Source organism: Lampris incognitus, chromosome 1, assembly GCF_029633865.1.
Source record: "Lampris incognitus isolate fLamInc1 chromosome 1, fLamInc1.hap2, whole genome shotgun sequence".
NCBI classification, from domain to species: Eukaryota; Metazoa; Chordata; class Actinopteri; order Lampriformes; family Lampridae; genus Lampris; species Lampris incognitus.
In genome coordinates this window covers 150,990,136-151,003,959 of record NC_079211.1, presented here as the reverse complement: position 1 = coordinate 151,003,959, position 13,824 = coordinate 150,990,136, and the positions used below count along the sequence as shown (strand labels likewise).

The 13,824-nt window shown below is 47.4% G+C and overlaps 1 protein-coding gene across 1 annotated transcript in view; it reads left to right on the top strand.

Annotated features, from left to right (window-relative positions):
• Window positions 1–891: 891 nt before the first annotated feature.
• dmrt1 (doublesex and mab-3 related transcription factor 1) overlaps window positions 892–13,824 on the top strand; it is a 54,281-nt gene continuing 41,348 nt past the window's right edge. Inside the window, exons 1-3 of the mRNA XM_056293052.1 lie at window positions 892–1,113; window positions 3,183–3,372; window positions 9,244–9,392. Coding sequence (XP_056149027.1) covers window positions 892–1,113; window positions 3,183–3,372; window positions 9,244–9,392 — 561 coding nt within the window. The remainder of the gene's footprint in view (window positions 1,114–3,182; window positions 3,373–9,243; window positions 9,393–13,824) is intronic.

The following is a 13,824-nucleotide window of genomic DNA, read 5'->3' as shown; positions in this document are numbered from 1 at the left end:
AAACCATTGTGGTTATAATAAGGGGATTCTGGTGGGGGGGAGGGTGATGCTGCACACATGAATATGTCTTTATATTACATTCATACATGTGTGTAACATGTTACTCACACTCGTGTGTTTAGGAGGGGGGAGGAGGGGATGATGCTGCACACATGAATATGTCTTTATATTACATTCATACCTGCGTGTAACATGTTGCCCACACGTGTGTTTAGGAGGTGTCTAAAAGAGTGCTAGAGGATGAAGAATAAGAAAGTTACAATGACAAAAGGTCACGATAAAGAGGGTATAACGTCGAAAGGAAGGAGAGGAGACGCGCGATGGGAGGGAATGAGGAGAAAAAGTGAAGAGGAGAAATAAGAAAACGGAAAAGCAGATTATGCAGAAGAAGAAAATCATGCAGAAGAAGAAAACCATGCAGAAGAAGATAATGTATCCGAATGCGAGTCAGGCTACTTTATTCATCCCCGACGGGAAACCGGGTTAAAAAAAGGAAAAGAAAATGTAAAAAAAAAAAAAAGAAAGATAAGGGGCGATGAAGAAGGAAAGGCCGTTAGATAATGAAACGAGCAGGCGATGAGTAAAGCGCGCCACAGAGGAGGAGGAGGATGAGGAGGAGGAGGAAGATGGCGACGCCTTCATCGCGGCGGGCGGGCGGGAGCGTCGGGGTTAACTCGGCTCGGCGTCACACGAGGGGCTGTTCGCGCCCTCCCAGCTCCAGGGAGTGTTGTAGACCAGTCCGCCGGAGCCACCAGATAACTCCTTTCGGCTCTCCTCCGTCGGCGTAGCCCTCATCTGACACCGGGCAATACCCAAAACACCCGAACCCAGTCTTGAGAAAGGACGAGGTCTCCGGCGGGTACCGAGGGTCCAGATAGCGGATCGTGCGACATGAGCCAGGAAGCAGGCAGCAAGCAGGCCTACGGCGGCCCGTCGCCTTCACAGCCCGCGGCCAAGAGCAAGAAGCAGCCCAGGATGCCCAAGTGCTCCCGGTGCCGGAACCACGGCTACGTGTCTCCTCTGAAGGGCCACAAGCGCTTCTGCAAATGGCGGGACTGCCAGTGCGCCAAGTGTAAACTCATCGCCGAGCGGCAGAGAGTGATGGCGGCCCAGGTACCCCCCTACCCCCTCCCTCCCCCCTTCCCGCTAGAAGCTAGCGCTAGCTAGCCTGTTAGCGTAGCCGCGTGGGCCCTGCTAGCTTGGCAACATTGTGCCTTTCAGGGGCGCCTTTAACAAGTGGAAACTTTGAAATCTGTTTGTGTGTTTCGTTGTTTCGGCGGTCTCGCTAAAATGGCCAACGTGGGAACAAGGCGACCGCTGTTGTATCGCGTTTGTATCGTTTAGGCGCCACCTGCGAGCTGCGACCCCGCCGCCCCGCCTGCGACGCCGCTGTGCCGCGCAGGGAATTACCAACCGGGCTGTCCGGGGCAGGATAACAGCCCGCTTCCTCTCTACTTGGAGGCCTCTCTTCTTCTTCTTCCTCTTCTTCTTCCTCTTCTTCATCTTCTTCTTCTTCTGTGTGCCGTGTTTCATTGCGTCATACGGGGATTTTCCATAGGAAGAACTACACGAGCTCCCAGGCCGGCGCCAGCTACAAGTGGAACCAGCCCGTAGTCGGCCCCCTCGAGTGTCGCGTTTCCATAGCAATGGTTCCCCCCCCCCATTTTCCCCCCAATTGTATCTGGCCAATTATCCCCACTCCTTCTGAGCCGTCCCGGTCCAAATTAAATCCCGCATACACAAAAGTTCCGCATGTGCAGTCGTTAAAACAACACCGCATAGGGCCTCCGGGTGGCGTAGTGATCTCTTCTGTTGCCTACCAACGCAGGGATCGCCAGTTCGAATCCCCGCATTACCTCCGGCTTGGTCGGGCATCCCTGCAGACACGATTGACCTTTCGCAAAGTCCCGCCCCCCTTGGTTACTGTTGCTATGCCCGTCAATCATTTCAGAGCTATCCAGGAAGTAGCCAGAAAACATTAAAACATGAAGGGAGAAATCAGCGCGTTGTGTGGGTAACAGTAATAACACGTTACCTGCATTAGCTATCAATAATAGCTAGTAGCTAGCTTAGCTTGGAGCAGGCAGGTATTGGTGTTGATTCTGGATGGATGAAGCTGGCCATGGGGTCTGCTATCCTGCCAAATCTATTGCCCACATTGTGCTTCTTGTGTTCTGGGTTTGGGGAAGGGAAAGGAAATTACAGCCCTCCAAACTTTCCACATATCTAGTATCCGATCTGCAGATCCCATAGGCACACCATTTCAGCATTTTGCTGTGTGTTTGAAAGCTTGATGGACCGTTGCTAAGGTAGGATTGGACAAGCACCGTTCTGGGGCGGTACTTTGCGAAAGGTCAATTGGTCTTGTCTGCGGGTGGGAAGCCAGATGTGGGTATGTGTCCTGGTCGCTGCGCTAGCGCCTCCTCTGGTCGGTCAGGGCGCCTGTTTGGGGGGAAAAGCGTGATCCTCCCATGCGCTACGTCCCCCTGGTGAAACTGCTCACTGTCAGGTGAAAAGGAGAGGGTGGTGACTCCACATGTATGGGAGGAGGCATGTGGTAGACTGCAGAGGGGGTGGAGCAGTGACTGGGATGGCTCGGAAGAGTGGGGTAATTGGCCAGATACAATTTGGGAGAAAAAGGGGGGAAATTCCAAAAAAAGAAAAAACAAACAACGCTGCATTTGTTCGCTACACATGGTGCTGAACTCAATACGTGCACCGTTACACCCCCACAACTAACAGACAGAACATAGTAAGTCAGACATTACAAACAGTACACATGTGAAAAAGACATATTGACTTTACAGAGACATATGGCTGTATTGGTTAGTTGTAACACGGTGTGTGTGTGTGTGTGTGTGTGTGTGTGTGTGTGTGTGTGTGTGTGTGTGTGTGTGTGTGTGTGTGTGTGTGTGTGTGTGTGTGTGTGTGTGTGTGTGTGTGTGTGTGTGTTTGTGTGTGTGTGTGTGTGTGTGTGTTGAATGCATGAATAGCAGGGATTGTCAAAGCTTTTGCCATAGTGGGCCCTCATGCGCATGCTGCATGTTAACAGCTAAGCTAAGCATATGCTGCAAAACAATAAGCAGGTGTAAAATCTGCTCTGTTTGGAAGCTCCATTAAATACTGTTCATTGTACATGCGTAAACATGTACATTTGTGTTTGCTTGTTGCTTCTTTGGTAGGTGGCCCTGCGGCGGCAGCAGGCCCAGGATGAGGAGCTGGGCATCTTTTGCCCCGTGACTCTGCCCAGTCCTGATGTAGAGGTGAAGAACGAAGCCACCGGAAGCTGCCTGTATCCTGTGGAGGGGCGCTCCCAGAGCACCAGCAGTGCCCCTGGTTCCTCTGCTTTGGTTACGGGTGGGGTATCACATGGTCACCATCACACCCCAACCGACCTGGCAACTAGTGCTGAGCAATATGAACAATATTATCACACAATATCAATATATCTCACTATCTCCTTCCATATGTAAAAATACCAAGCTAAAGAATCCAGCCAAGGTTCATCCCATTGATCTGTTTGATAATGTGATGTTTAACATCAAACTAATGCTAGTTTTCATTCATTCATTCATTCATTCATTCATTCATTCATTCATTCATTCATTCATCTTCAGCCGTTTCTCCGGGGTCAGGTCGGGTCGTGGTGGCAGCAAGCTAAGTAGGGCACTCTAGACGTCCCTCCCCAGCAACGCCCTCCAGCTCCTCCTGGGGGATCCCAAGGCGTTCCCAGGCCAGATTGGACCTGTAGTCCCTCCAGCAAGTTCTGGGTCAACCATGGGGTCTCCTCCCAGTTGGACGTGCCCGGAAAACCTCCAAAAGAAGTCACCCAGGAGGCATCCTAATCAGAGGCCCAAACCACATCAACTGGCTCCTTTTGATGCAAAGGAGCAGCAGCTCTAGTTTGAACTCCCTCTGGATGTCAGCTCCTCACCCTATCTCTAAGACTATTCCCAGACACCCTACAGAGGAAACTCATTTCAGCCGCTTGTTTCCACGATCTCACCCTTTCGGTCACTACCCAAAGCTCATGACCATAGGTGAGGGTTGGACCGAAGATTGATTGGTAAATTGAGAGCTTTGCCTTCTGGCTCAGCTCCCTTTTCACCACAATGGTCAAGTACAACGTCCTCATTACTGCTGATGCTGTACCAATCCACTTGTTAATCTCCTGCTCCATCTTACCCTCACTCATGAACAAGACCCCGAGATACTTGAACTCCTTCACTTGAGGCAACAACTCATCCCCAACCCGGAGGGAGCAATCCACCATTTTCCGGTAGAGAACCATGGCCTCAGACTTGGAGGTGCTGACTCTCATCCCGGCCATTTCACACTCAGCTGCAAACCGCCCCACTGAGTGCTGGAGGTCGCGTTCTGATGAAGCCAACAAAACCACATCATCTGCGAAGAGCAGAGATGCAATTCTGAGGTTCCCAAGACGGACACACACTCGGCACAAAGTCAAACACGCTAGTTTTCAAATAATCTAAAATATTTCAGGCCTCGTTTTATGAGAAATTTAAGTCTGTGTTTTTAAATGCTATTTCGTTTAATTTATCCTTTACTTAAATGTGTAGAGTCCCATTAAGGTCAACATCTGCTGTGCAAGGGATACCTGTTCACCTAGATAACATACACAACTTCAGTTGCACTAAATCAAGACCCACCTGAGCAGTACAATGAGAAATGAATTCTGATTAGCTGTCAAAAAGTTATGTAGGGTGGCACGGTGGCATAGTGTTTAGCTCTGTCGCCTCACAGCAAGAAGGTCCTGGGTTCCAACCCTGGAGTTGTCCAACCCTGGGGGGTCATCCCAGGTTGCCTTCTGTGTGGAGGTTGCCTGTTCTCCTCGTGTCTGCGGTGGGTTTTCTGCGGGTGCTCCAGTTTCCCCCACCATTAAAAAGACATGCATGTTAGGGTTAGTACTCCTGTCTGTGCCCTTGAGCAAGGCATGGCAAGAAGAACTGGAGTTGGTCCCCAGGTGCTGCGTGGTGGCTGCCCACTGCTGCTAGCTACACAGCTAGGATGGGTTAAATGCAGAGAAAGAATTTCCCCACGCGGATCAATTCTTCTTTCAGCTTGTTCTCTGTTTCCCTGGGGTCGCCACAGCGGATTTGATAGTTTCCATCGGTACCCTGTGAGGGCACAGCGCTGATGGCGGTCGTTGTTAACCCGGACCTTGACCGATCCGGTATGGTCTTGTCAATCCGCGTAATGATTTGGTAAAATTTTACGTCGGATGCCCTTCCTGACACAACCATAAAGTAGTAAAAAAAAAAAAAAAGTAAGATATAATTAATAATCTTACTAATAATCTTTATTATTAATCTGTATATTTTTCATCGGTGCAGTCTTTAGTCATTGCCTACTTATGACCAAATGAATCAGACAAGGCATGTCAATGGTAAGTATACATTATCTTAGCGATATTTCAGATTACAATTATATCACTGCATTATTTGCATTGGCTCGGGTATTTTTAGGCGATGTATTTGCATGCATTTATCTTCCGTGTCTCCAGACGAACCGTATTTATTGTGACATCCTGCTTCCTGCTGGGCGAGTCATAGTTGGAAAACTACTGGTCTGTGGCGTAAAAAAAGATAAAATTCAAGACAAATTCAAAAACAAAGCCAGCGGGTGGAATTACATACCTCAGGTTTGACCTAAGGCTGCATGGCAGAGCTGGCATGGAGAGACATGCTGTTCTCCCCGGCTCTGATAGCAACCTGTGGACCTCACATGCCAGTACGGTCAAGGCTGTCTTTGTCTTTTTGTGTGTGTGTTGGAGAGGAGAGGAAAGGAGTTGAGCACTGGGTGACTCACTGATGACTGAAGAGGCGGAACAGGGACACCAGATCTCATTGTCTTTCCATTTAATAAGCACTTGTTATCACTGGCTGCACAAGACAAAAAGATCAGGGGCAGCCTGAGAAAAACACAGCCTTGTTGATTGGGGGGGGGGGGTGATGATGAGTAATGTTGATTTGTCCTTGCATTTTGGTTGCGTGCGATACAGCGTCTGGCGGTCGGTTGGTATCATGCGGCATGCCGACTGGTGGAGGGTGACGTGACACCTGGCATGACTGCCACCTGCAGATGACGCTGTTGGCAGGAGTTTGCGTAGGCGGTAGTCTGGTAGATAGGAGTTCTGAAATAACCCTTATGAAGTAACAGGGAAAGAATCTTGTAAAATGGGGAGATCCTAGGTTCACTTCCACACAGTGAAGTCTAATGTATGTATCTAAATCTAGTCTGGTATCTATTTACACATATTCATAGATTACTTGGCATGACTTTACATGGAACCATAATGGTCTCTGCAGGGAAATTAAAGTATTGACATCACAAATAATAGGAAGGCAAACTAGGACATCAGTAAAAAGAAACGAAGCAAAGGGGACATTAAACATGATGCTGCCCAACGTAGCAACCAGTGCTGATATGATTTGTTCATTCATTCATCTTCAGCCGCTTCTCCGGGGTCGGGTCGCGGTGGCAGCAAGCTAAGTAGGGCACTCCAGACGTCCCTCTCCCCAGCAACGCCCTCCGGCTCCTCCTGGGGGATCCCAAGGCATTCCCAGCCCAGATTGGACATGTACTTCCTCCAGTGATTTCTGGGTCTACCATGGGGTCTCCTCCCAGTTGGACGTGCCCGGAAAACCTCCAAAAGAAGTCGCCCAGGAGGCATCCTAATCAGAGGCCCAAACCACATCAGCTGGCTCCTGTTGATGCAAAGGAGCAGCAGCTCTCGTTTGAACTCCCTCTGGATGTCTGAGCCCCTCACCCTATAATCAATAATAATATAGATATAGAAGATATGATTTGTTGAGTGGAAGAAATTTTATCCAAAATAATTTTGTTAATTGATTAATTGTTTAAGTCATTTATTGAGTATAAATACGGAACATTTGCTGGTTATAGCTTCAAAAATGCTCAGATTTGCTCAACTTTCTTCAATTCATATTATTGTAAAGTGAATGGTGGTGTTTATGTCTGCTAGTCAGAGACAGATTTAAGAAGTGACTTTGGCTTATTATTTTTGATATTTATAGGCTAAATGATAAATCGATTAATTGAAAAAAATATGATAGGATAATTTATAATATCCATTCATCCATTATCCATACCACTTATCCTGCTCTCAGAGTCTCGGGGATGCTGGAGCCTATCCCAGCAGTCATTGGGCGGCGCAGGCAGGGAGACACCCTGGACAGGCCGCCAGGCCATCACAGGGCACACACACACATTCACACCTAGGGCTGATTCACCTGACCTACATGTCTTTGGACTGGAGGGAAACCAGAGCACCCGGCGGAAACCCACGCAGACACGGGGAAAATGCAAACCCAGGATGACCCCCAAGGTTGGACTACCCCGGGGCTCGAACCCAGGACCTTCTTGCTGTGAGGTGACCGCGCTAACTACTGCGACACCGTGCCGCCTAATAAATAAATAAATAATAATAATAAAAAAATTAGTATTAACAGCGGCTGTAACCGGGGTCAACTAACCGGGGTCTGGACAGGGTGTCAGTCTACCGGCAGGCAATATAGGATCTCTATCGGTGGACGTGCACAGTTATGCACCATGGAGGGAAACTGGAGCGCCCAGAAGAAACGCAGACAAACAAGAACAGAATACACACATAAACACACAACCGTGAGCTGCTAAAGACGGCGACCCACTCCCATCCCGCCATGCATCTCTCTCACTATGACTCCTCTTTATCCTGTCTTCAACACAGCTAATGCAGGAAGAAATTCCCAAAAAAAAAAAAAAAATGCAGCATTTTGATTTCTTTGATGTTTGTTTCTTATTCTTCAGAATGTATTTTACTGTTATTAATGAAATATGCTTCCAATCATAACTGATTGATTGATTTTCTTCTTCCGGTGTGGGAAGATGGCGGCGCGAATTCACATTTGCAGCGGCCTCACCCAGTACCGTCCATGCAGTGTCTTTTGTCCACGCCTGCGTCTAAGTTTGGTCTTGGTTTGATTGCTGGGAGAGCTGGGCAGGCTAAGCTAACTGCTAGCCCATGCAGACCGGCAGTTCCACTAACACCGAGGGCGGTCTGATGGCGGCCTCACCTGGCGTTGACTGGTGTTTTTGATGTCGTCGTGAGGAGTGCGGGGAGGTGTGTCGAGGGTGTCTGGCTGGGTGAGCTCGCGCTGGATTGGCTGGGAGAGCTTGGTCTGCTTCGTCTGGTGGGCTCGGGGACCATGGTCCCTGCTTAGAGCCGTGACCGAGGAGGAAACGCCGAGGGCGGTTTGACAGGATGCAGAAGCGGGGCGGGCTAAGCTAACTGCTAGCCCATGCAGACCGGCGGTACCGACAGTCATCCTGGCTGGCGTTCGTTCCCTTGGACAGTGTTTTTTTTGTTTTTTGTTTTTTGTATGTGTTAGTTTGGATATATGTGTTCTTGTAGTTTTGGATGTGTGTTTTTGTCTTTGTGTTATACTGCTGTGGTCAGGGGGAAGCGGCATTTCGTTTCATTTCATGTACGCAAGTGCATGAAGTGAAATGACAAAATGTTCCTGATTCCTGATTTGTAGTCCACTCATGTTTATGGCAACTGAGATAAAGGAAATCAAGGAGAAGAAAGGTTATTTCTGTCTTAACAAAATCCAAATGACTCATATTGGTTTAATCACAAGGTTTATACAGTAAGCTTATAATGCATATTCCACCCTGAACTTGCAGGTTGGAGCTTAAAACGCTTTATAAAGTGCCTACTCTAGTAGAAAAAAAAACAGGAATGAGATTCTAATTTGTGCTCTTGACAGCACAGTTTGTCATACGATCCCTGTCTCCTTATGGATTATTAAGTGCATTGATAGGCAATTATCAGAGAGGAGACAGGGAGGAGAGCAGCTCTAGATAAAGAGCACCAGAACTGCAAAGGTTATGGTGTCAGGAGAAGACAGAGCCAAAATAACCAGAAATAACAGGGCCAAAAACCAGGGAAAATAGAAGAATTAGGAAGCTCTGTACACACAGGAATGGTGTTTTGTTGTTTATTTCAGCTAAGATATGTGCAAAATAGAGAGGCACAAAGAAGCCAAGAAAACGGATGGCTATCGAGAGTGGGTACATGCAGAGGCTATGCGTTTCGAATGTAATGTTCTTCCAGACAGAAGATAGAGCCAAACCACTTCCAGACTGTTATTTGAATGCCTCACCGTGCACTTCCTGTTTGTAACGGTTTAACTGTGTCCTGTCTGTGCATCTGTGCAGGGATTCGCTCCTCCAGCCCTCTGGCCAGCAGCAGGGGCCCGACCGAAGGACCGGCAGACCTGCTATTGGACGCGCCCTACTACAATTTTTACCAGCCCAACCACTACCCTGCCTACTACAGTAAACTGTACAACTACCAGCAGTACCAGGTGACCAAAACAAAAGGACCATGTTGTGGTGACCATAATTGGTTAAATTCTTAGCCATGTGAAACCCCTGTTTTTCAATATAATGGTGGGTATTTCCCTGAGGTGTGTAGACACCATATACAAACACTGTTCAGCAGTAAAATAATGTCTTAATATGAAGTGTGTTCTGGAAATTGTTGATGCTGGTCCCGCTTTTCAGTTGCCAGGCTCATAACTAATCTCAAACGGAATCTGCAGATATTTTTTTTTACAGTTTTCAGAGGTGATCCAGAAGGAAATTCTGCGGAATTTAGCGGAATGGATTTTTTTCGCTTGTAGACAATATTCTTTCAAGATAACAAAGATTGTTTTTGAGCAAAAATAAGCGCTAAGTACATTAAATCAACCTAAATTTACTTCAAGCAGGCTGAAAGAAATATTCAGTAGATTTTAGTAGAACCTTTGAATTTGAGATTTTATTTCATCCCTGCGACCCCGATTGGGATAAGTGGCTTGGATAATGGATGGATGGATGAATGGATATCTGCCTCAATAAAAGAGCCTTAGTGAAGTCCAGAACAAACTCCTACCTCTCAGCTTTAGATGGGGTTTTCCATCCAAATCCAAAGTTTTATTCCAAGATTATTCTGAAAGTAAAGGAGAAAAACAGACATTCACTGTACATTGAAAATAGATATAACATACATTCATTCATTCATCTTCAGCCGCTTCTCCGGGGTAGGGTTGCGGTGGCAGCAAGTAGGGCACTCCAAACATCCCTCTCCTAAGATTTAACATACTATACATAAAATTTATTTATTTGAAAAACATTTATTTTGCTATTTCTATTATTTTCAATGATCTACTCTATACAGCTTAACATGTCCCACAAATATCAGTAAAAACACAGGCTGTGTTCAGAATCGCATACTAACGTACTGTAGCAAGCTGGCGTGGGAGAAGGGGTCGAGAGGAAGAGATCTCTTTTTGATGGCATCTGCTGTGTCCCATACACCGCATGACCCCAAGAGTGCTCGTTTATTTGCATCCAAAATGGCTACGGAACAATGGTTTCCCCTCAGAGGTCACTTCTGGAAACATAAGTCTTAGTCACGGTCCTACAGTCAGTCAGTAAAATGGTTGTTTACTTAGTCGAACCCCCAAACAAACAACACAACCACAATAACCAAAACATGAAAAAGAAATCAGAAAATCGGAAACACTTTTATTTGTCCTTTCATTTCATGCACTTGCGCACAGCAGTGCAACACTAAGGCAAAAACATATATCCAAAAGCTACAAGAACACATATATCCAAACTAACACATCCATCCAAACTAAAAAAAAATAAAAAATCACTGTTCAGGAGAACGAACGTCAGCCAGGATGACTGTCAGAACTTCCGGTCTGCATGGGCTAGCAGATAGCTTAGCCTGCCCTGCTTCCATGTCCAGTCAGACCGCCCTCGGTGTTTCCCCTTCGGGCACAGCCCCAGGCAGGATCATGGTCCTTGAGCCCACCAGATGCAGAAGACCAAGCTGCCTCAGCCGATCCAACGCCAGCTGTCCTAGCCAGATACCCTCGACACACCTCCCTGCCTCCCCGCACTCCACACGGTGACACCAAAAACACAGTCATGGCCAGGTGAGGCCGCTGCCAGACCGCCCCTGGTGTTATCCGAACTGCCGGTCTGCATGGGCTAGCAGTTAGCTTAGCCTGCCCCGCTTCTGTGTCCTGTCAGACCACTCTGTGTTATCTCTTCGGGCACAGCTCCAGGCAGGGCCGTGGTCCCTTGGCCCACAGGATGCAGAAGACAGTTGATCCAGCACCAGCTCTGCCAGCCATCAAATGAAGACAAACTTAGACGCAGACGTGGACAAAGACACTGCATGGACAGTACTGGGTGAAGCCGCTGCAAACACGAATTCACGCCGCCACCTTCCTACACCAGTACTGGGTGAGGCCGCCGCAAACATGTATTTGTGGCGCCATCTTCCCACTCCGGAAGCGGAACATTTGAACACATAAAAATACAACATACTAAGTCACAACAGTTTCCCACCCCTGTAATCCTTTGCGCTCCCCTAGCACAGAACCGCTGACAGTCACAGCGACCGCCTCCTCCGGTCACTACAGTACTATTCATACTAAGCATGATGTCAAATTGAGTATGTAGTGCATTCCAACTGCAGAGTATGTGGATCTTGTGTAAATGAGAAATACCCGGATATATACTAGATTAGCAAGAATTTCTGAGTATGCGGCGTGAGTTTACTGGACATACTGAAATGCCCCAAAATGCATTGCATCTCTTCAGACTGCGGCGTGGCAGCTCGCCACTTCTCTGAAAACGTCGGAGCAAATTTCCAAACAGGCATTATTTGGATAAACTGACCACATATTGGGAATCTCAATAGTTACCTTCTTGCCTGAAAAAATATTAAAACTTTATGAAGTGACATATTAACAGTCCTAGAGCGAAAATTACCACAGCTGTTAGCCTGGTTTAAAACCTCCGCCATTGCTGCCGGTTAGTGTGAAATGGATTCTGGGATACCTAGCTGTCTTGCTTGAATATACTTTAGTATGAACAGTCTACTGGTAATGGCATACTTAATTGTTAATTTAGTAGGCAGTATGCAGTGCATGCTGTGAGTATATAGTAGTAGGCAGTACGTTAGTATGAGATTTCAAACACAGCCGTAGCCGACGTGGAACAATTCAATAGGCTGACAGGCCCAAATTACAAAGCAAAAAAACATTCCTCTTTCTCAGTTTCGCCTTGCAGATAGTTTTGGTGTCAGTTGCATAAGTTCTGAGATTGCTGCCTCTGAGACTTTTTATTTCGATTTTTTTTTTCTCCCCAATTGTTGGGGAGAAAAAAATTGTAATGTCCACAAAGAAAAAAAATGTAACGCCATTGTAATGTCCACAAATACACGGGACGATTGTGTGAGCGAATAACGGGGGCTTTATTTTTATCACTCGTTCTGTCGTTCATACATCCATGCTGTGTGTCCCGCATACACGCTCGGAAGAGTGGGCCAGTCACCCCACTCTTCCGAGCTATCCCGGTCTCTGCTCCACCCCCTCTGCTGATCCGGGGAGGGCTGCAGACTACCACATGCCTCCTCCTATATGTGGAGTCACCAGCCGCTTCTTTTCACCTGACAGTGAGGAGTTTCATGGGGGTACGTAAGGGGTGGGAGGATCACGCTATTCCCCCCAGTTCCCCCTCCCCCCCGGTCAGGCGCCCCAACCGACCAGAGGAGGTGCTAGTGCAGTGACCAGGACACATCCACATCCGGCTTCCCACCCGCAGACATAGCCAGTCGTATCTGCAGCCTCTTTGACTCCCCGTTCAAACCAGCGTTCCTCTCGATCAAGGATGTGCACATGACAGGAGCACATTCTGTCCTACCTGCGGAGCAGTAAGGAACAGACACAAGGTTGTCAGTGTGAACAACTCAAGCGCTGTCTTTATATTGCCCCGCAAATGACCTATACGGGCTTGAGTTGGGTGTTCCCTACTGGACCTGGTGTTACAGCGACAACTACTGTCTCAAAAAACAATGGGCGTCCAGGTAGCGTAGCAGTCTATTCCGTTGCTTACAACACAGGGATCGCCTGTTCAAATCTCTGTGTTACCACCGGCTTGGTTGGACGTCCCTACAGACCCAATTGGTCGTGTCTGTGGGTGGGAAGCCGGATGTGGGTATGTGTTCTGGTCACTGCACCAGCACCTCCTCTGGTCGGTCGGGCCGCCTGTTCGGGGGGGAGGGGACTGGGGGGAATAGCATGATCCTCCCACGTGCTACGTCCCCCTGGTGAAACTCCTCACTGTCAGGTGAAAACAAGCGGCTGGTGACTCCACATGTATGGGAGGAGGCATGTGGTAGTCTGCAGCCCTCCCCAGATCAGCAGAGGGGGTGGAGCAGAGACAGGGACGACTGGGAAGAGTGGGGTAATTGGCTGAATACAGTTGGGGAGGAAAAAGGGGGAAAAAATCCACACAAGAAAAAGCAGCAACATTTGTACCAGAGGTACTTGAGAGAGAGTAATTTATACATTAGCTATTAACTTGTTTTTTAACAAATAAGGGGTGGGGTCAGTTTCTATTTTACTTCTAATGGAGGCTATTTTTCCATCCTCGACATATATCTGTTCCCCTCTTTTTTTTTTTTTTGTGGAAAAGTTTTTATTTATTTTTTAATCAATCTTTTACATCATCAGTACTTCAGTCTGTACAATCAAAACAGTAGTTACAGCTTATGATATAATGACATATATATAGACACACACACACACACACACACACATATATATATATATATATATATATGACATATATAGAGAGGCATTACAAGGTGTAGAAATTATATTCACATTGAGCAGTTTCTTCATTGTCTATCTAGTGTGACATCAGCATTGACAGAGAGGTGGGCATGTTAAC